Genomic DNA, 23,239 nt, shown 5'->3' on the forward strand with positions numbered 1-23,239 from the left:
TAATTGTAGCATTACTTTTTCGACCTACTTTCTTCTAATCGCACATTTTTACCTCGATCACACTAACTTGAGCATTGGAGGGTCGTTGGCGTCCCCGACGAGCTTCACGTTCTTGTTTCATTCTCAAGAACCTAATACACAATTTCGATGAAGTTAGCATTTAATTGAGAGTTCAACCGTCGAAATTGCGGATTTCGAGCAAGATTTGCTATTTTGGATTTTTGCCTTAAAATTCATCACAACATTTACAGCATGTGATTTTTTTTTCTTTTTGAAAAAATTTGTGATGAAGTGGACTAGTGGGTGGGCAGATATTACCAAAATGCAGAAAAATATCTTAGCACTGCAATAGGGTAGTGGTTGGAAAACAACGAACAGCATTTCCCCTCGTGCTTTTACAATCTTCATCAACTTTCTTGAATCTTGATCACCCCCCACCCCACCTCCCAGAGCAAGGAAAAGGACACACACACACACACAATACAGAGAAGCATTGTGCTGTGTGTGTGTGTGTGTGTGAAGTTTGAGTAATTGAGAAAGAGTATGGAAGCTTCAGCATTGTGGATTTCACATTCAAGTTCAGTTTCGGGAATTGCTCTGTTATCTGCGTGCAGCGGTAACAAGCTCTGCAGATGGCAGTTCTCGTTCAAGAAGCCCTCGACCTGTGTTCATTCTGATTCTGGCAGGCGCTTCCTGGTCAAGAATGTGGCTAGTAGGAAACAGACAAAGAAACTGGAGGACCCTCCTGCTCTTGAACAAGGAAAAAAAGGTTTAATATCTTAACTTGAAGAAATTTTGCATTTTGCCACCCAATTTTGATGCTTTTTTTAGCTGTTGGAATATGGTGAGATTTTTTGTTATTCTGTTCATGTTGTTTTTGGTGTAGTGATGCACTTGTTCTTGTGTGCATCTCATACATTATATGTTCACTTTCTTGCATTTTAGATTTCAGTTATATATATGTGTGTGTGTGTGTGTGTGTGAGAGAGAGAGAGAGAGAGAGAGAGAGAGAGAGAGAGTGAGAGAGAGAGAGAGAGAGATGCCTTAGTCCCTCTTTGATGAAGTACCATGTTTCATACTAGCTCATGAGCCCACAAATTGTCTGTAAAAATTTGAGGGAGGCTATAGTACAATAAACATTGACTGTTAAAAGAGTAGTGAAATCTTGTATTTTGTTCTAGGAGTTGGATTAGATGCTCTGCGGCCTGATTCTGCATCAATTGCATCGAGTATAAAGTATCATGCCGAATTCACACCATCGTTCTCCCCTGAGCTGTTTGAGCTTCCTAAAGCATATTATGCCACGGCTGAGAGTGTTCGTGATATGCTCATTATAAATTGGAACACGACTTATGATTACTACGAAAAAATGAACGTAAAACAGGCCTACTATCTCTCCATGGAATATCTTCAGGTTTGCGTTGATCTCTCCATTGAATCAGCCCTTTTTGTTTATGGTCTATCGGTACATTTTACTGGCCGTGTGTCTACAGGGTAGAGCTTTGTTGAACGCAATTGGTAATTTGGAGCTCACAGGGGCTTATGCTGAGGCACTGAAAAAGCTGGGGCACAACTTGGAAGATGTAGCCGGAAAGGTAGGAGACAGGCAACTTCTTGATTCGACAAACCTCATCTTCATTGTGAAGAGACACTTCCAACTGTTTGAATATGAAAGTCTCATTGTTTTCATTAATGCCGTTAGTTCTTTGCTGCATTTACATAGGAAGTTTGCTTGGTTATAGTACAAAAGATACGACTTGGGTTGATGATGATTGCAGGAACCTGATGCAGCGCTGGGAAACGGAGGATTAGGGAGACTTGCTTCTTGCTTTTTAGACTCCATGGCAACACTTAATTACCCGGCATGGGGTTATGGACTGAGATACAGATACGGTCTATTCAAGCAACTTATTACAAAAGATGGTCAAGAGGAAGTTGCTGAAAATTGGCTTGAGGTATGGCTTGACTATGTTTGTTTTATTCCTGTAAATTGTTCTGCTGAAAATCATAGTCCCTCGAGTGCAGTTTGTTCTTTATTTTATTGAGGGCTACACCAAGACAGAAGAGCCGGTATACATGTTTTTTCATATTATTGACATGACAACTACTTGAATTCTTGGACCAGATGGGCAATCCCTGGGAAATAGTAAGAAATGATATATCCTATCCTGTTAAGTTTTACGGAAAAGTCGTTGAAGGTCCAGACGGAAGGAAACAATGGGTCGGAGGTGAAGACATCATTGCTGTTGCTTATGATGTCCCAATACCAGGATATAAAACTAAAACAACCATTAACCTCCGGCTTTGGTCGACAAAAGTTGCTGCAGACGTTTTCGACTTACGTGCTTTCAACGCTGGAGAGCATGCAAAAGCATATGAAGCCATGAAAAGGGCTGAAAAGGCATGCATCAGATCCAAATATGGACTTGAAGTTTTTTTCCCCTTCTGTTTGTTTTCTTTAACTTATTTCTCTTTAATTTCGGATCAGATTTGCTACATTTTATACCCTGGGGATGAATCATATGAAGGGAAGTCACTTAGACTGAAGCAGCAATACACACTATGCTCAGCTTCCCTCCAGGATATTATAGCAAGATTTGAGAGGAGATCCGGGGAGCCAGTGAACTGGGAGAAATTCCCAGAAAAGGTTGCTGTACAAATGAATGATACCCATCCAACTCTGTGCATACCTGAACTGATACGAATATTAATAGATGTGAAGGGTCTGAGCTGGAAGGAAGCATGGGGTATCACTCAAAGGTACTTTGCTTTGTTCTTTCCTCGTTGGGTTGCATATAAATTTTCAATTAACAGTTCATGTTCTTGTTCTCTTGGGATTACTTGGTAATGCATATTTCTAAGATATGTATCAATGCTCCACCAGAACTGTGGCTTACACTAACCATACTGTTCTACCTGAGGCTTTGGAGAAATGGAGTTTGAGTCTTCTCCAAGAACTTCTTCCTAGACATGTTGAAATCATAAGAATGATTGATGAAGAGGTACATTTTTCTTGCATTTACTCGACGACAAAACCAGCTTTTCGTGCTTATATATGTCAGCTACAGGGATTACATAGTGTGTATTTTATTACTTATATACTTGTATTGTTTTCCTCTATACTCGATTCTGTCCAGGACACATAACTTTCATGTTGAACTTATATGCTTCTCTATGCAGCTTATTAATACTATCATTCAAGAACACGGAACTGAGGACCTGGAGCTGCTGAAGGAAAAGCTGAAGCAAATGAGGATTTTGGATAATATTGAACTACCTTCTGCCGTCCTAGATTCACTTGTCAAGTCACAGGAAACCCTAATTGACAATGCTGTTGAAGTAGAAGAAGAAGAAGCAGAAGATGCTGAATCTGACGAAGTGACAAAACCTGCTGATGAGGAAGAAGCTGAGAGACCTAGTGAAGAAGGTAAGGAAGCTAAAGTGCCTAAGGCAGAGGATCCTGAGAAGAAAGTAAAGTCGACATTTGAACCTGACCCAAACCAACCGCAGTTGGTCCGCATGGCTAATTTATGTGTTGTTGCCGGACATGCTGTGAATGGAGTTGCGGAAATTCATAGTGATATTGTCAAGAAAGAAGTCTTCAATGAATTTTACAAGGTAACATAATGAATTCTTTGGAGTCAGCTTTTTTTGCTTGCTAGATCATGGGCCGTCGTGCAACTGACTTGTGTTTCTTTCACTTGTTGATAGTTGTGGCCTGAGAAGTTCCAGAATAAAACTAACGGCGTGACACCTAGAAGATGGATTGGATTTTGTAATCCAGAGCTCAGTAGTATCATAACCAAGTGGACAGGGTCCGAAGACTGGCTGATAAACACCGAAAAGTTAGCTGAGCTGCGAAAGGTATATGTTTAAATCCAACTTCTTACTAAACCTTTTTCCATTTAAATTGAAAATATATCATTAGGCTGGATTTGAGTTTGCATAACTATTCATTACCCAAAAATTTCTTACAGTTTGCTGATAACGAAGAACTCCAGTCCGAATGGAGGGAGGCAAAGATGAACAATAAGAAGAAAATTGTCTCTTTTCTGAAAGAGAAAACAGGATATGTTGTCAGCCCGGATGCAATGTTCGACGTGCAGGTCCTTCATTATTCGTCTCAACTATATTCATTAAAATTAGGACACTGAATGCTATCTGTTCAGCATGAACTTTCTGTTATAACTACAAATGTTGTTTCTCTGTGCCTTCTGTTTTCGTCCATTTTGCCTTATCTTGAGCATTCAAACTGATACCATCTAAGGTGCTTTTAGATAAAGCGCATCCATGAATACAAGCGACAGCTGCTGAATATCATGGGAATCATATACCGCTACAAGAAGATGAAAGAAATGAGCGCTGAGGAGAGAAAAGCAAAGTTTGTTCCAAGAGTCTGCATATTTGGAGGAAAAGCATTTGCTACATATGTCCAAGCTAAGAGAATAGTAAAATTTATTACTGATGTCGGTGCTACAATAAATCATGATCCTGAGATCGGCGACCTTCTGAAGGTAATACTGAGAAATGTTTCAAAGAACATAACTGTGATGATATATTACACATCTTATTACCATTTTTTCCTCCAATCTTAGCTTCAGAAACATAATAGATGACCACAAAACATGGCGTATTTGGTGTTCTCAGGTCGTTTTCGTCCCAGACTACAATGTCAGTGTAGCAGAAGTTCTTATACCTGGAAGTGAGCTGTCTCAACATATCAGGTACTTCAACCATGCACCTTCTCGATGTTACTCTATTGAATCAGGCTAGCATTTGAGCAAGTACAGAAAAATCATCTGATAATGGGATAAGTTCGTCTAATGTCTCTTTCTCACACTGGAACAGCACTGCTGGAATGGAGGCTAGTGGAACGAGCAACATGAAATTTTCAATGAACGGCTGCCTTCTTATAGGAACGTTAGACGGAGCTAATGTTGAAATCAGGCAAGAAGTCGGAGAAAACAACTTCTTCCTCTTTGGTGCTCGTGCTGATGAAATTGCCGGCCTTCGCAAAGAAAGAGCTGAGGGAAAGGTAACAGTGCAGCTCAGCCCAACAATCTCATTACAACATCTACCTCAGTCTACTCAACTATTCTATCTGGTCTGCAGTTTGTGCCAGATCCTAGGTTTGAAGAAGTCAAAGCATTCGTTAGAGCCGGCGTGTTTGGACCTTACAACTACGACGATCTGATGGGATCCCTGGAAGGAAACGAGGGCTACGGCCGAGCTGATTATTTCCTCGTTGGCAAGGACTTCCCCAGTTACATAGAGTGCCAAGACAACGTCGACGAGGCATACAGGGATCAGAGGGTGAACACTCTTTTATCCTCATGATAAGTATGTTTTTCATTGAATGCATGTTTTCACACGTCGGAACGATGTTGGATGCAGAACTGGACCAAGATGTCGATCCTAAACACGGCCGGTTCTTTCAAGTTCAGCAGCGACCGGACAATCCATCAGTATGCTAGAGACATATGGATGATTGAACCTGTGGTGCTACCATAAATCAAACAACACACTTGAGGATGAAGCCGGCTTTTAAAGGTATTCTCCCACACTATTAGTTAGTCAAATTGTAGCTAAATCAGTACAGTTAAAGTGTTCTCCTGTGGTTCTCTGCATCTTTTTCCAACTCTTTCAATGCCAATTTCCATCAGTGAACTGAAATGGAGAAGAGTGCAATCTCATTTTTGCTTTCTCTCTGTTCTTTTTAGGCCTTAAACTCTCAACATATTGATTGCTGGATTTACACAGGAGAAGAGATAAGCCCAGTTAGCTGAACCATAGAGTTGGCCCAATGGGTTCTCGGCCGGGCCGGGCCGTTATTTAATCTCATTTTAGGCTCGTCTAGAAAGGTTTATTACTAGAATAAATTACAACGAGCTCTTACAGGAATTGACATAATTACAAATACTCCATCGTTGTCTGAAAAATTACCATTATTACTATTGTTATGATGATTTATTTATGTGGATACCATTATTTGAATAAGTCTAACTAGTGCAAATGTGCCGGTATAGTTGCCAGTTCAAGTAGGACGAACTGTACTTCCCTTTAAGGCAGGTCAAAAGACTAAATAAATTTAAATATGAATTCACTTACAATTCTAGACCCGTGACTCGATTACAAGATCTGACTTACCCCACTTTCGAATTTTGACGGGTCTGCAGCAATGAGCTCACATTTTGGTAGTAGCTGCAATTTAACTGGACATTTCACAACAGTGGGGGATTTTTATAGTCACTTCTAAGAACGATTATCGTGTTGGTGGCTCGTCTCATACCATTTTTTAATCGTATAAAAAACAAAAATAAGAAATACAAATATGCTATAAGAATTTATCCTATGATACATACAAGTTCTTGAGTGGGGTCCATCCCTATGAAATCCACACAACATATAGAGTGAAATGACCACTCAAAGTTGAATGATTCTCCAAACCACAATTTTTCAAAAGAACAATTGAAAGTGCACTGAAGTTGGAGCAAAATGTTATAAGTTGGAGCAAAAAAGGACAATTCATCCTACAATTCTTGATTCCCATTGCACTTCCAAATTTGAGTATCATTTCACCCCATCTAAATTACCCTCCTACCCTTTACCTATCCCCCCCCTCCCTTCAAAACTTCAAAAAATAAAAAAATAAAAAAAAACATACGGAGGGAACATATCATTAACTTGGCTTATCGTGCACTGCTGGCTGCCTGCATTTACCACATTTGGAGGGAACGAAATTTGAGACGCTTTGAGCATACGAAGCGACCACTGAATATCATAGCCACCATTATTGTGGAAGATATTAGACAGAGGATTATCAGTGCTAATTTATCTCGTTCTGTTAGTTCATATGTGTTATATAAATTATGGCGTATTCCTTGGCCTGTCGAAGGATAAACTACCAGTTGAGCATTGTTGTACTGTACGATCTTGTTTTATTAATGAAACTTACATTTACCCCCCAAAAAAAAACACATATATTATCAATTAATTATTCACTTTTTTTTAATTAAATTAATTTCGGTGGACCAATAATAGTAATTTATTAGTATCACGTTTCTTTTATGTGTGTCTGTGTGTTTCTACACAAACGTGATGGATTGCGCGGAAATCATGACCTGGCAACCACTTACCATAATGATGGATTCTATTAATTGCAATTCACGAGAACATGATTGTTCGTTGATGGTGGGAAATTTCGTTGAGGATTAACCAGTTTTTGAAATATTCTACTCCATATTTAATTTAATGAAAACAAATTTAAATATATATATATATATCATGTAAAAATATACTTATCATGTGATTAATGAAAAAGACTGCAAGATAGTCTTGTAAGTAACATAGGGATAATTTTAGTCCGATATGAATCCATTTTGATAGTCTTATCCTGTAATTTTAAAAATTTCGCAGGCTGATAATAAAAATGACTGAATTTTGCTAAAATGGATAGAAAAGTGCACGCAATTAAGTCAGTATGAGTTCTTTTCCTAATATTTTAAATGTGCGAATTTTTTAAAATTATGAGAAAATTTCTCCTGTAATTGACATATAATTAAAGGGAAAAAGGCAAACAATCCGCTTGTGATATCATAAATGAGCAAATTATCCATTTATGAAAAAACAAATAGCGATTTACCTCCCTATAATACAACAATTTACCCTCTATGATTTTTAAAATGAAGCAATTTACCTTCCCTGTATTGCTTCATTTTAAAAAGTATAGGAATGTAAATTTCTGTAATTTTTTCGTAAGGGAGTAATATACTCATTTTTAATATCACATAAGATAAATTGCTATTCACCCTATAATTAAAAGAGAATGATATAATGAATAGAATTAACTCAGTCGAATAAAATTTCTCAAAGTGAGCCCAATTTGGTAATTATGTAATATGTGTAGTGTGTGTATATATATATATATATATATATACCTATAAAAGGTGATGGATAATGAACCGTTGATTTATTGTCGGCTGGCGGTCATCTATTATTATCATTCTTGTAATTAATATGAATTATTTTGTTCAAACAAACTTTTCCAGCAAATCAAGTCCATTGTTTTTGTCGGTTACTAGCTTTTTATTTGTGCATATTTTAAGGTGTACGATGGGTCGGATCGACTTAAAATCGGCACAGATCAATTTAAAAAAGTCTGATTTAGTACCGACCCATTACTGTGTATGGCCGATTTTGAGGTGGTTTTAGGTTTTGTTAATGAGTCCTGATTAGGTCTATTCTTAAATCAACCCAGTTCAGGATCGACCCGGTTGAGGGCTGAACCAGGCTGGATGTGCTTTTTAAAAAAAAAAAAATTGAAATTAAGGTTTTCTTTCGAACAATTACTTAAATTATGATTATATTATGAATAAATAAATAATACAAAATTTAGAATTAAAAAAAATATATAATTGTTAAGACTATATTATTAACTTAACTAATAATTTGACTAACAAGCTTACAATATTAATGTTACATACAATAAATTAAAAATAAATTTTAAAAATAATAAATAAAGAGTATTAATGAATTGAAGTACTAAAACTTAGAAGTAGAACCATAAAGATAAATACTTTTATAGTTTAAAAAGTAAAAAAAAAAAAAACTATTAGAATAGTCAACTTAAAAGAATAAAATAAAAATTATATGTCACGTATTATTATAAGAAAAAAAAATGGCCTTAGCAGGCTCGGCTAAGGTTCGGCCCACGACCACTTGGGTTGGGCTGGTCCCATGTATCAATGCTTGGGACTAGCTCAGTCCAAGCAGGCTCGGGGCTGAACCAGCCCACTTTATCATAATTGGTTCAATCCAATCCTGAGCTGGCTAACCTACTTTGGCCCACTGCACATCTTGACGCACATCAAACTTCAAATTGAATTTTTTATTTCGAGTCTTGTTGTAATTTTTGTTTTAATTAATTAATATGTAGATAAATTACATTATTTATTTTATACGTGTCATGATATATGAGAATCTGAAATAGAAAATTCAATTTTAATTTCTATTAAATTATCTATACATTTAAATATCAGAATTTAATTTAATGTCGATAATTTTAATTTTAAAGTAAGTACAAAAAGAAGCAAACAACAAAAATCTACCGAAAAAAGATAGAACTCTATTATACATTTATAGGAGTTAAAACACATATTTTACCAACGGGTAATGGTTCGATATCTCAAAGTTACGTTTGGGAGGAATTTAATTCTTTCGCTACCTTTTCAGCATTATTAATTTTATTTCTAATTTAGAATGAGATACTTAGTTAAAAGAACCAATAATAATAATAATTAAAAAGAAAAAAGAAATCATTTGAGGAGTGTTCAAGATAAAAGCAGTAACATGGGGAGTGATATGGATATATGAACCATTGGTGACCAATATAGCTACTGATGTGGATACATTAACGCCTGTTTGGCTTCATTATGAATTTATCTGGACCAGAGCTTTTTAAGGAGGTTGGATTTGGATAAAACTGTAATTTTAATCCTATACGTTAAGGGATTAAGGGAGTGTTGACCGTCGTCCTGTAAGCAAGGTGTTAGCAATTTTTTGGCGGATGGTAAATTTCATAAATCTAATGAATGTACATTATATATTTATAAAGTTTGGCTTTGTACGCCCAATCTAATCGTCATATTTTAAAGACAACGGCTACCTCTAGTGATGATGGATTATAGTATACGAGTAGTTTCTATATGATTTGTTCGATTGTAATTAAGTCTAGTGACAACAACTGATTCTCTTGAGATGCACTAGCAATTCTGGTCCTGCAATGTGATTTTGTGGCAACTTTAGTCCTTTGGATAGAAATCAACTGGAATTTTTTGAAAAATCGGGACTTGTTTGCCAATTGTACGTCGATTCTGGATGTGGCAGCTTTCGCCTCACTAGGCCTAATATTTTGGGGGAAAATTAACACCCCCGTTCCATTCTTTGTGACACGATAGAATGATCGGTGATCATGTACAAATTAAATGTCCAAAATTTTCATCCAAAATGTCTAAGCCTAATGCCACATCCAGAACTAGCGTCCAATCGGCAAAATACGCCAACTTCTCTAAAATTTCTAATTGCTACTGTGAATTGTCAGTTAATTTCTATCAAAATGACTGAAATCGCTACAAAATTATAAATCGTAAGACTAAAATTGACAGTGTATCAACTGCAAAACAACGGTCGGCACCCTCCATAATGTACACGACTAAACTTACAATTTCACCCATAAATCTGCAAGTAATTTCCCATCTGTTTACTCTCCAAAAATTAAAATATCAATTCAATATTTTTTGTTAATATTTTAAATTTAAATTCTTACACAGAACATACGTTGAAGAGGCGTTGTAATTTCTAATAACAAAAAAATTATTTTACAAATAAGTTAATGCCCATATTAATAAAAGTACGTATATATGTGCCGGTCTGAATCCGTAACAGAACGTTTCCTCCAGAGCGCACCACTTGCTAGTCTACCTCAAAGTAAAATAGTTGAAAACCAATGGCTTAAGCCCATCAACCATTGTAAATATTTATACAACTATTGTTATTTTCCGTAATTTAAACGCTTAATTAATTAATTTCTTTTATAATATCGTCATCTTTAAAGATATTATAGACATTCTATATATCATCTGAACGGAAAAATATGAAAAAAATAAAATTTAATTATAAATAAATAGGTCAGGTACATAATAAACCATCCAACAATTCTATTTCTAGACGTAACTAATTAAGTATCGATCATTTTGGAAAACTTTTATCATTAAATATTTTATTTAATTAGGAAAAAAGAAGGTGGGTATATAGACTCCAGCTATACATAAAGGATATATACAAAGCATATAAAGGAATAAATCAATAAATAAATAAATAAAAAAACAAACAAAGAGACGTATGTGGTCGAGCGAATCTTATTTTATACTTGATGAGATTTCAGTACAAATAATCTATTAACAGATAGATTTGTCCTGAAAAAATGACCAAACGGAATCACAACGATCTGCACATATTTACCTGATTGACTTCACACGAATTTTCAGGACGACACGACCCAAAATATCAACCGTTGATTATTTCATCACCCGATGCATGTCACGTGGATATGCAAAAACCACTTGTAGGTATCGCCCACGTCATTTTATACTTTTTCATATTTAGCTTTTCGGCCCCTATACTATCTAAAATTTGATTTGGGTACTGCTTTAAATTATCAAAGATTAATGCAATTGGGATCGTCTCAACAAACGTAGTATGCATATTTTCCGGTCCACTCATAATTTTTCCCAATGTACGCCCCCCTAGAGGAGCTAGCTATAGTTAATTAACTCAATCAATTAAAGGGTAAATTATAATGACCTCCTCTAAAGTTTGATATAATTACGAAAACTCTCTCGTTGTTTGAAAAATTATAAATACCCCCTAATGTTTGATGAAATTATATAATTCTTGATTGGAGGTATGAAATTGTCAACTTTGTCCTTATTGTATTTTTTTTTTTTTAAAGTAAAAGTTTGTAAACGGGGTGGATGGAAAAATTTTAAAAGTTATAGAAAAAATTATCTTAGTTCATTCAAAAATTATAAAATTTTTAAAAAATAAATAAAATTATAATTTATCATCCATAAGGGCGTTTTGGTCAGTTCACCACAAAAATGGATGAAACCTAATGGATTGAGCTAATTGTTAGGTGACCATTAAAATTAAGGGGTATTGATAATTTTTCCAACAATAAGGGGGTGTTCGTAATTATGCTAAACTTTAGGGGAGGTTATTGTAATTTATCCATTAATTTAGTTGACCTCATTTAAATCAAATCAATTACCTATATCATTAATATGTTATACTATTATATAAATAAATTGATGCATGAGGCAGAAAAAAAAAAGAAAAAAGATGATGATGGCTTTTTAGTTGGCGAAATTAAGAACTCATGACTATATTATATGAGGTTATGAGTTTGAATCCCTCCAACGTATAAATTGCAATTGAACTTTAGTAATAATTACATTTCTACTTTAATAGTATCAATTTACTTAAAAGAAAGAAAGAGGAATAAATAAAAAGAAAGAAAGAGTTAAGGGATAATTACATTGCCCTCCCTTGAGATTTAGTGTAATTATACATAAATGATTTGTGGTTTGAAAAATTATATCTGACACCTCTGAAGTTTACTTTCGTCTAACAGATAAGTCCATTCGTTACTCAAGATTCACTGAAGTTGTTGATATTAATAAAAAAAAAAACTGAATGAAAATTTATATTTACCCTCAATTAACTTATTATCGACTTATTGCAAGTCAAATAATTTTTTTTCCGACTAAATTATCCTTATAACGGTGAAGATGTTTTGATTTGTAATTAATTAGTAATAAGTCAATTTGGGGTAAATATAGATTTTTTTTATGATTTTTTGATTAATATCAATAAATTCGGTTAATTTTGACTAATAGAGGATTTATTTATTAGACGGAAGCAAATGTCATGAGTGTTAAATGTAATTTTTTAAACCACAGAGAATTTATTTATAATACACTACTACAAAAAAGGCGAGGAATTGGCACGGGCAAGGAAACCGTTCCACATTGAAACGGGCTTTGAAACACATGAGGAACTGATATTTATAGATGATATCATGATCCACTTTTTTTTTTGTTATAATTTTGGAACGGTTTGACCGTTTGCAACATGTGTTCCAAACTAACAGTTACAAAGTTCGTTCCAAAATAGTAATGTTAATGTTTGAAACTCTGTTGGAACACATTATTAGAATTAGGGACGGTCTTGCAATGATCGTTTCTATATGTGTGACAATGAATCTCCAAAAGATAACAGTTAGAAAATGTATTCCAAAAGAGATATAATTTGGAATGGTTATAGTACACACTTAATCAATTATGCCAAAAACTATTCCAAATTTTGAGTTTTACTTAAAAAGTAATGTGTTTCAAAAATTGTTCCAAAATCTACTACAAATTAGAATGATTTTTTGGAGCGAATTTTGTGGACAATTTGCAAAATAATGTTCCCACACAAATAAAATTATTTTTTAAAACAAAAAATAATATTTTCCTACTTAGGAACGGTAAGAAAAATCACCTAAATACATTAAAATATTATAAATAAAAAAAGATGGAAAATCAAAATTTAGGAATGGTCAATTTATTCTAACTGTTCCAAAATCAGTTCCACAAAATTTAATTTCTTGCCAAATGAAAGTGAAGGGAAAACAAACTTAGGAAGGATTTTTAAATATTTGAACGTTACTAAAATAAATTCAAATAAAACCATGCTTAAATATATAAACTATCCGTTTCTAAAATGATTAACAAAAAATCGTTTCTAAATTAGTTCAAAATCGTTCCTAAATATGTCTACAAATTTCTTGTTTACTTTTCAATTACAATATGTCAACATCCGGGATCCTGATTAATTTCAAACTTAGACACATAACAATATTATCCATATGTGAACATATCTAGCGGTCCGATCTAAAATCACATGGTCTGATGGACAGTTGCATCTTTCTTAACCTTGTTGATTGTGTATAAGATACGATATCTCAATATTTGAATAGTAAAGATATCCAAAACTTCATCGAATGTAGTATTTTGTAGATTTAGTAACATCCAACAGTCTGATTAAAATTTTAATGGTCTAATTAAGCGATCTAATACAACAGTATAAGATGCTACGTACATCTATGTAAGACTAACAATCTTATGTATACAAATATACTTGATCTTCTGAACATGTATCAATTTAATTCAAAGCATGATATATTTTCAATGGCTTTAATTAATTTATGATCTACTTTTTTCGATCATTAATATGTCTGGAACAGTTTTTTCTATTTTTTTATTTTTTTATTTTTTGAAAAAATAATTTTGGCCCACAATTATGAATGGTTTTTTTTTTTTTTTTTTAAAATAGAAATATTTTTGTTAAAAATTCTCCAAAACGATGTCGTTTTTGGATTAAATAACTGCGTTTTCGTTTTTAGGAACGATTTTAAAAATAGGAATGATTATTGCTAAAAATGCTCGTCAACTGAAATGATGTCGTTTTGGTTATTTGCACCGATTTTTTAAAAAATATTCGTTCCAAAGCTTATTCCAAAAATAAATATATATAAAATACTTAGCAGATTTTTTCTTTCCTTTCTCCTTTTCTCTCCTTCACTGTTTTCCTCTCTCTCTTTCCCCGAATCCCTGACCCCTTGTCTCCCTGCGCCGACTGCCGCCATCAACAGTCGTCACTGGTAGAGGCAAGTGATCGTTTTTTTTTCTTTTTCTCCCTATTTTTGTGAACTCCCCCCTCCCCATTTTCTGAAAATAATTTTCCCCCATTTTCTAAAAATATTTTCATACATGTTTGACAAAAAAAAAATATTTTGAAAATATATTTATGAACATATTGTCAAAAAATAAAATTGAAACTTTTTCTAAAACTTTTTTTGTAATTTTTAGAAAATTTTCCATATTTTCTATAAATTTATCAATTTTTAATCTTCTGAAAATTTTAATATATTTATGTAATTTTCTTCTAAAATTTTCGGAAATTTTAAATTTTTTCTTAATTTTTTGAGATTTTTAAACTACCCTTATAACGGTGAATATATATCTCTTCACATGTATTAATGTGTGAAGACATGAGGGTAACTTGATTATAAAAAAAATTATTTATCTGCAGTTAATTAGTAATAAGTCAATTTGGGGTAAATATAGATTTCTTTCTATGTAATTTTTTTATTCATATCAACAAATTCGGTGAATCTTGACTAACGAAGAATTTGTTTATCAGACGAAAACAAATGTCATGGGTGCTAAATATAATTTTTCAAACCACAAAAAATTTACGTATAATTATATGCATCAATTCTCAAGGAAAAGAGAGTGTAATTATTCCAAAGAGTAATTATATATAAATAAATAGAGTAATTAATGAATGTGAAGTAGACAATTAATGAATGTGAAGTAGATATGTGCTATTAGTGGTAAAGAACTAAGAAGTATTAATACATAGTGGTATTGGACCATTAGGCGCATGTACACCAAACCTATCTATATACCTACGCACGCATATGCTGTGGTTTTTATTCATCCACATTTCCCTTACCTACTATATATTTATGCATGGGTTAATATATTACACTCAAACTCCCTCTAAAAATATTATATTACCCTTTTCCTTAAATAACTTTTAAAAATATATTTACACCCCTTTCAAAAAATCCCGATTTACACCTGACCTATTTTCGTAAAAATTTGGACGAAAAATACCGACGTAAGCAAAAAAAAAAAAAAAAATTACATAATTTTTTTATTTTATCTATCATTTGACATTCTCATATATATTTTTTTACTAATAAATATAATATATTATATATATAGTGTGTTTAATATGATTACAATTTTCCTTCATAATTATGAAATTATTAAATAAAAATATTAAATAAGGGATAAAATTAAAAATTTATATAATTCTTTTATTTTTTTTACTAAAATTATTATTTTTTATTCAAATCCTAATAAAAGAGAGTTATATTTAAACAGTGAATTTTTAGACGAGATCTAAATATAATTAATCATATATATATAGTTGCCCCACAAAACCAACCCTAAGTCCTAACCCAACGGAACAATTTGCCAAGAAATTATTATATACATATATATATATATATAGTGCTCATCATTCAAACCCTACCTACTTTTTTTTTTTAATTCAAATTCAAAAATTGATTCTATAAAAAATTCAATTCAACAAATACGTTCAAATGTGGAACTTTTTGTATAAGTAGACATATAGCTAGCTGTAAAATTATATATATATATATATGTAAAAACGAGATTATAGGTTCGAATCGTAAGTATGCGAATATCTGAATGTGTTATAATTTTATTTATTTTTTAATTTTTGATAATTATTGAAAACTATAAATCTGAATTATTGATTCATATCTATATATATATATCATGCACTTATATATTACTTTTATTTAAACTATTATAAAAAAAATTATTTCTCGTTCTCTCTCACACCGTTCTTTTATATTTTTGATAAATACACAATTATAATTTATTTTTCCTCTCTCATTTTTTTTAATATACTAACGCGGACTGCGTGCATGCAGCAACAAATAATTAAGAAAACAGAATATAATTTTACGTACTACTCAAAAGTCTATACTATTATAAAAGAAAAATCTTTTTGTCGTACCGATTTTTGAATATCCAGATCTATTCTTTATTTTATTTTTTTCGTTAAAAAAATTTGATCAAATTAATAATTTTAATATATTTTTTTTCTCTTAACGACCCACTATTTCGTATTTATTGTAATTTATTATTATAGTTTTTCTTTTCGTAATTTTATTTCTTCTTATCGTATGAAACTAATTAAGATTCTTTTTAAATGTTTGCGGGAACGGCGTGCGATGAAAAATTAGTATATATAAAATTATTTTTTTTAAATTAATAAAAAGTAAAGATTTAATTGTGATAAATAAAAAAATAATAAAAAAGAAGGAAATATTATTAGTCTGTCTTTCTCTCTCCGCCTATCATTTTCAAACTCTCTCTTTCAGAAAAATGAAAAGAAAATAAATAAATAAAGCAACACCAATCAAATCAAAATGAAATATCAGCTCTACTACGCCTACTTCTCTTTTCTCCTCTTTCGAAAACCCTAACTGGCTTTCTGATTTCTCCGCTTCGTGTATTGGCGATCAGCAATTTTTTGTGAGTTTTGTTGATTGGATGATGAGTTATGGCAGGTAAGGAGATCAAGGCGGATCCGGAGTTCAGGGCTTCATCGAGCTGGGAGTGCGGCCGCCATGGCTCGGAGATGGTGAGTGATCATGGTTACTTATTTGGGATTGATTGTAGAGAGAGTAGCATACTCGGCGAGTTTGGTTGGAATATTCCGGCGGAGTCCACCGGTTTCGTTGATTTGGATCGGATCGAGCCCGATTTGGGTGGAGGCGGCACCGATGGTTTTGTCTCGGTGGATTCATCGGCTCCTGGGAGTCATGATGATATGAGTTGTAATATTATGGAGCCGATGGTGGGGGAGGAGAAAGTGGAGGCGGCTTCTGTTTCGGCTTCCCTGTCGTCAAGCTCGTCCGAGGATCCGCCTGAGAGGCCGACTGATTCCGCCGCCGATGCAGGCAATCCGCCGTCGGACACAGCGTGAGTAGTGTGTTGTAGTACTGTAACTGCATGCATGTGTAGCTAAATCCAGGATTCCCAGAGGGCCGAAATGCTAACAAAAGAATTCATTACTCAGTTCAATTTCTCCAGAAGATAACAGATTCCTAACCGCAGAAAAATGCTCCTTCCCGCGTCCGTACACGTTCTGCAGTGCACGCAAGTTGGAAGGTGGGGTGGGGACATTTGCGGTATTTTAGGAGAATCCAGGGTCTTTTTGGTATATTTATATGAAGCTATTCACGGGCCACGCACAGCCGATATTGCGGCGGCAATGGCGTGCTATAGATTCTCCTTTTAATCGTTCACTTTCCCCAAAAATAATTTTAAAAATATCGATATCTTTCCCTCAACTATTATTACTATTATTATTACTTTATTATACATTTCTTAATACTATTTTGCCTTAAAATTTGACTATAACGGTACATGCATATACAATTTTTTTTTAATAAAATCGTACATTTTTGTCGGAAAACGAAGCTATGAGATTTCGTAGATTGTCTTTACTGGCATTTCATGCGCGACGACATATATATATTGAGTAGAAAAATTAAACAAAAGATTTTGCATAATTAGGTTAGAAAATTACATTGATGAAACAAAATGGACTTCTGTTATATATATGCATATAATATTGCTATTGCATATTAATTCTTAATGCTTCAGTCATATGGTTTTTGAGTGTACGTGTGGTCACTGGCAAAATTACATATGCACGCATTAGTTTGTGTTGGATTGTACTATCTTACATTATATATTAATCGTGCCGTTTAATTTCTGCTATATATTTGAAGCTAAATTTTTGATATTATACCTGTGCATTAGCTAGCATTCTTCAAATTTCCACTCTGTGACATTTTTTTTATCATACTAGTATATGAAGAACCGTGATCTACATTTGGGGACATGGTAAAACATTTACAACTCAAAAAAATTAAAGGGTTTTCTTGTTATAGTCATCATCAGTATAATTAATTACCTGTCGGTTTGTGTTTTATGTTAGGTTGCATTTGGATTAATGGATTTTGAGTTATGGACTTTAAGTCTTTAATAATATAAGTTTTTTGATTTCTTATGGATAAGTATTCTAAATTTAGTCTTGATGAATTTCAAATTCTTACTATATCATTTAAAATTCTTTCTTCAAATCCGTTAATCCAAACTCAGTTTTAATGAAACTTACCATATTTCCTTAGAAATTAAGATTATAGATCAAGCTCCGTTGGTAGCCATACAAGGAGTGTAGTGTTAGCAGTAACATTTTTCTCCGGAGATCTAGTTGGTTGTTAATTTCCTTTTAATGATTGTACAATTTGTTGGCTATTCTGGTTTCTAAGAGTTTGTTAATTATGTTTAAATTATACTGTCTGCTTCCAAAGTTATGCATTCTCTCTCTCTCTATATATATATTTTCAAGGTTATACATTGTTTTATTTGGTTTTTGTGTAAAAATGAAAATGATTTCAAATTAGTGTGTTGATAAATATCGAAACTATATATTAACACATTAATGTATATATGAAAAGGAGGTATATTTTAATATGTTTAAGTATTTTCTTTTCCTTTTCTTTTTACGAAAATATACGAAATTATACATGTCTTTTCTTTTTATACAGTATATACGAAAATATCGAAATTATACATGTCTTTTCTTTTTATACAGTAAATTATACTTAATATGTTTAAGTATTTTAATTAAAATGATTCATCATGTATGTCAACTTTATTGTGAACGACTGGAAATGATAGAAGTAAGAATCAATAACATCTCTGTTTACTAAAAAAGATGATAAACCAAATACATTATTATTGTTTACAATAGTAAAAAGTGAAAATTATTTGGGGTTGAGAAATTAAATGTTAATTCCTAGTGAAGAGTGTTAGTAAGCATACGTTGCTTGCTTGCCAATTTATTTTGGTAATTCGTGTCCATATACTTACATGAAAACTCTTCCATGTTTTCTTCGTACAAATTAACCTGCTATATATGAAAAAGTAATTAAAACCATGACTGCCAACCATGATTGTATGTATTCTTGTTAATTTCAGAGAAACAAAATATATAAATATATATACATATTTATACAGGTGAGTTAGGCTAATTAATTAATTATTGTGCAGGAGCAAGAGTAAGAAGAAGGTGCAAATTAAGCGAATTCGACAGCCACGTTTCGCATTTGTGACTAAAAGTGAAGTTGATCATCTAGAAGATGGGTACCGATGGCGAAAATATGGACAGAAAGCAGTTAAAAACAGCCCATTTCCAAGGTACATATATATAAATATGCCATCAACCACCACGTTTTAATTGAATAACATTATCCTCATGATTGCGAATTTGTTCCTGAATATCATGATGATACCCCCTAGCCTACTGCAGGTGAATTAAAGCAATATATAGTATGCCATGCATGTGCTGATGCCAAATTGATGGTAATGGTATATATATATATAGTTCACTAGAAAGAAAGAGAATAAAATCGCTTTATAACTTTTATTTTGCAGCTACCAATTATAACATGTTCGTACATATAATTGGTAGCTGCAAACTTGATGAATATTCAACTAAATAATTCATATATGTGATGAAAGAAACAATATATATGCAACAGGAAATCTCTCATGCATGTACCTATGCACCAATTTGCTAGTTTTGCATCTTTCACTGTTTATCTCTAGTTTAATTTCCTGACAGAAAGTACGTATAATAATATATAATCTGGACCCTATTGTTCATAATTATGTGCATGCTAAAGGTTGGTCTTTTTCGCCTTGTCTCTCGCATCTAATGTCATGTACTGTCTTCCTCACCATTACAATCATCGAAAAGCAAAATGATGATCATTAATTCAAGATGGGCCTTATGTATACTCTCTAAATATTCATATCTTTTTACATGATCTTGATTTGCTGGGAGTATGAGTCAAAAAAGGGTTGAATACAATTCACCCTTATGTGATATGAGAAATGATCTTGATTTTTCGTCATTTTTTTTTCACATGAGCTTATTCTTTTGGTCATTCTCATGTCAGAAATGTAAATTGCATTTTTCCCATCAAAAAATGCAACTAACCTATCAAACCATAAGTTGGAAACATGCACTGGCTACCAATATATATATATATATATATATATATATGCGCATGTAAGATGAGTAATTAAATTAGTTTTGCTCACAGCTGGTTCATCATCATAATCTGTAATTAAATTAATTTGTTGAAGGAGCTATTATCGGTGTACAAACAGTAAATGCACGGTAAAGAAAAGAGTGGAGCGCTCATATGAGGACCCCTCAGTTGTGATTACTACATATGAAGGACAGCACTGTCACCACTCAGTTGGATATCCCAGACCCGCTGCTCTCAATCTCATTACACCTCATCAGGTTCAGGACCCTGCATTTGCAAGCTACTTCACACCTTCAACCATCACACTTCAAAATTCTGTGCACAGTACACAATTACGGCCCCACAGTCATCAATTAGGCAAAGCTACTGGAGCATCCCATGGAGTTGATTATCATCAAGGGGCAAGTTCAGAGCCTGATCTGGTCGGCCAAGGACTACTTGGGGACATTGTGTCGCCTGGGATGCGAAAAGGATAGTAGTATATATCACAACGAGGTACATATTCATTGACTGTATGTTCCATTGGTGGGTAGGAAATATATATGCTTTTCATAAATCTTATATATGTTAATTGTTTTGATGCACATACATATATATGGGGTGTTTTTGAGTCATGGGATCAGGGCGGTTATAAATAGTAATCTATACTATTAAGATGGGTTGGCAGAGTTCAAATAAACATATACTCATGTGCTGATAAAAAACCAATCTTTTAGTAATTAATAACTAAGCAATTACACATTTTCACTAGAAGTAATTGAAGAACCGATTATTTGAACCAGTAGACTGAAAAATTATGGTGGAATTCTTTATTTTAAGACGAAATAAAGTCAGTCATGATCATATATATATGTAAATGGTGTTGTACTGTTCTTTATAAATATCCTGTTACCTTAGACAGACTTAGGGCCGGTGCGGCTTTGAACTAGAGAATAGCACCGCGCGGGCGACGTATGATCGATGTTCTAAAGTCGGAAATGTTCTAATTAGGAAATGGAATTTAGATTAGAAGTTGGGTAGAGTTGCAATTATGTGGGGGCATGACGCAGTTTTGCTGTTGGCCTATATGTATATACCTGTGATGAGTTGTTGTGTTATGATGCGCGGAAATTAAAAGCCACTTTCATACAAAAATCAATCAAAATCAAAGCGCATAAATATTGTTTACATGCATAAGATTCACAAATAACAGAGAAGCAATTTTACCTTCAAGTGCTACGTACTTGTGTTTGATCAGTCATAAGTAATTAGTGTGTGTGAATGTGTTACAGTACAGGATTAGCTACGTCCCATGATGATTAATACATATATGTATATATGCATGTGTGGATCCTAATTTGCTGGTGATATATGTACAGCATACATATTAAGCAGTGAGTTGATGTTGGTAGTTGTGTAATTAGTGGTGCATGCTATGATGAATTAATGTTACGTAGAGAGAGAAACACTAATTAACAAGCTGGTGCAGGTTTAATTATGTAGGTACAGTGTTGGGGTTCAAAAGCTGCAAGAATCACTCACAGTCCCACAATAGTACTATAGCCTACTACCATTTCAGCAATATGTCCCATGATGATTAAGTAATTAATGATTACATGGGAATATCCTGTTGTATCCTTAACTGTTATAATTACTTTGTGATGAGGGCTGTAAATAATTCATTGTATCAACGTACCCTACTTGATGGATGTGGGAGGAAATGCCCAATTTCTGATGCATGATTTTAGGTTTGGATGGGTGAATCGATTAATTTCCCGTTTAACCCTAATTACTTTTCAAAGAAACTGCACTAAAACTGTGTCCTCCTCCTTGTGGGTGGGGTGCAGTAGTAAATGTGAAATGATGGGCTGTGCCTGTGCGTCGAAATCGATGTTGCTTCCGCCGCCCCCACACTTTCCAACATCCTCTTTCTCTTTCTCTTTCTCCTCCCCCACCTTTTTTAACCTTTTGCCCTTTTCCCTTTTCCCTTTTCCCAACCATACAGGTTAAATTTAGAGATAACTATATTTACATTTCTGATTTATAATTTATTTATATAAATTATTTTTATTTTTTATATGATTATAAAACTATTTCTACAATAAAAAAAAATTGCGGCAATAATTTTAAAGTTTTTTAGGGGTTTGCGTGTACAATTTTTTTTTTGAAAAAAGGATGATTTGTATAGTAATAATAATATTTTGATAGTTGTATGTATAATTACTTAAAATATAAAGATACTTCGTGTATACAGGCCGTAGATCAAGATATGTAAATGTAATTGTCTCTAAAATTTAATTCTTGAAGTAGCTACGATGATTACAACCTTCTTTCATGAAATTTTATATAATTTTTTTATAATTTAATAAATTATATTTGGGTTAATTATAGTTAGGTTTCTTTTAAAATGTGAAATTACAGTTTCTCCTAATTTTTTTAAAATTATACTTATATTTTTTCTGAAAATTCTCTTTTTATATCCAAATTTCTTCCACTAAGGTTTGAACGAAAAATATTGATGTTATAAAAAAGAACTAGATATAACTATTAATCAAAATTTATAAAATTTGATGATATCAGTAGAAAAAATTAAATAAAAAAATTATATTTGCTTTGATTAACTTATTACAAGTTAAACAAATTTTTTCTAATCAAATTACCTTATACATCTCACATGTTAATGCATGTGAGTAGATACATCTTCATCTTTATAAGAGTAGTTTGATAAAAAAAAATATATATATGTTTGACGGTTTTTGAGTCAATTAGGGTAAATATGAATTTTCATTGATTTCAGCATATTTTGTGAATTTTATTAAAATATATTTATTTATCAAAATAAGTACACATGTAATTATATCAAGATTTAGGAGATGACAGTGGAATTATCTCCTTTTCTAAAAAAAAATAATTGATTTA

The 23,239-nt window shown here is 32.8% G+C and overlaps 2 protein-coding genes across 3 annotated transcripts; both read left to right on the top strand.

Annotated features, from left to right (window-relative positions):
* On the top strand, positions 345 to 6,002 carry LOC105160024 (alpha-1,4 glucan phosphorylase L-2 isozyme, chloroplastic/amyloplastic). Its single transcript, XM_011077280.2, has 16 exons — positions 345 to 769; positions 1,182 to 1,414; positions 1,494 to 1,595; positions 1,779 to 1,955; positions 2,126 to 2,401; positions 2,489 to 2,760; positions 2,885 to 3,002; positions 3,181 to 3,618; positions 3,712 to 3,864; positions 3,978 to 4,106; positions 4,278 to 4,514; positions 4,648 to 4,724; positions 4,849 to 5,035; positions 5,113 to 5,313; positions 5,395 to 5,550; positions 5,721 to 6,002. Exons 1-15 carry the CDS (start codon positions 544 to 546, stop codon positions 5,509 to 5,511), a joined length of 2,943 nt encoding a protein of 980 aa, XP_011075582.1. The 5' UTR covers positions 345 to 543; the 3' UTR covers positions 5,512 to 5,550; positions 5,721 to 6,002.
* Positions 16,527 to 22,055, top strand: LOC105160090 (probable WRKY transcription factor 57). Of its 2 annotated transcripts, none has more exons than XM_020693124.1 (4): positions 16,527 to 17,192; positions 19,335 to 19,481; positions 20,460 to 20,836; positions 21,810 to 22,055. In XM_020693124.1, exons 1-3 carry the CDS (start codon positions 16,771 to 16,773, stop codon positions 20,815 to 20,817), a joined length of 927 nt encoding a protein of 308 aa, XP_020548783.1. In that variant the 5' UTR covers positions 16,527 to 16,770; the 3' UTR covers positions 20,818 to 20,836; positions 21,810 to 22,055. The 2 variants fall into 2 exon arrangements, with proteins under 2 accessions (XP_020548783.1, XP_011075656.2); XM_011077354.2 differs by having other exon boundaries at positions 16,529 to 17,192; positions 20,436 to 20,836.

The sequence above is a fragment of the Sesamum indicum genome, linkage group LG4, assembly GCF_000512975.1.
Source record: "Sesamum indicum cultivar Zhongzhi No. 13 linkage group LG4, S_indicum_v1.0, whole genome shotgun sequence".
Lineage (NCBI taxonomy): Eukaryota > Viridiplantae > Streptophyta > Magnoliopsida > Lamiales > Pedaliaceae > Sesamum > Sesamum indicum.

Excerpts from the sequence above, each read along its gene's own strand:
- LOC105160024 (XM_011077280.2), top strand. The coding sequence starts at position 544 with ATGGAAGCTTCAGCATTGTGGATTTCACATTCAAGTTCAGTTTCGGGA. Across the intron at positions 4,107-4,277 it reads ATGCAATGTTCGACGTGCAG|ATAAAGCGCATCCATGAATA; the intron begins GTCCTTCATTAT and ends AGGTGCTTTTAG. Across the intron at positions 4,515-4,647 it reads AGATCGGCGACCTTCTGAAG|GTCGTTTTCGTCCCAGACTA; the intron begins GTAATACTGAGA and ends TGGTGTTCTCAG.
- LOC105160090 (XM_011077354.2), top strand. The coding sequence starts at position 16,771 with ATGGCAGGTAAGGAGATCAAGGCGGATCCGGAGTTCAGGGCTTCATCG. Across the intron at positions 17,193-19,334 it reads AATCCGCCGTCGGACACAGC|GAGCAAGAGTAAGAAGAAGG; the intron begins GTGAGTAGTGTG and ends ATTATTGTGCAG. Across the intron at positions 19,482-20,435 it reads AAAAACAGCCCATTTCCAAG|GAGCTATTATCGGTGTACAA; the intron begins GTACATATATAT and ends AATTTGTTGAAG.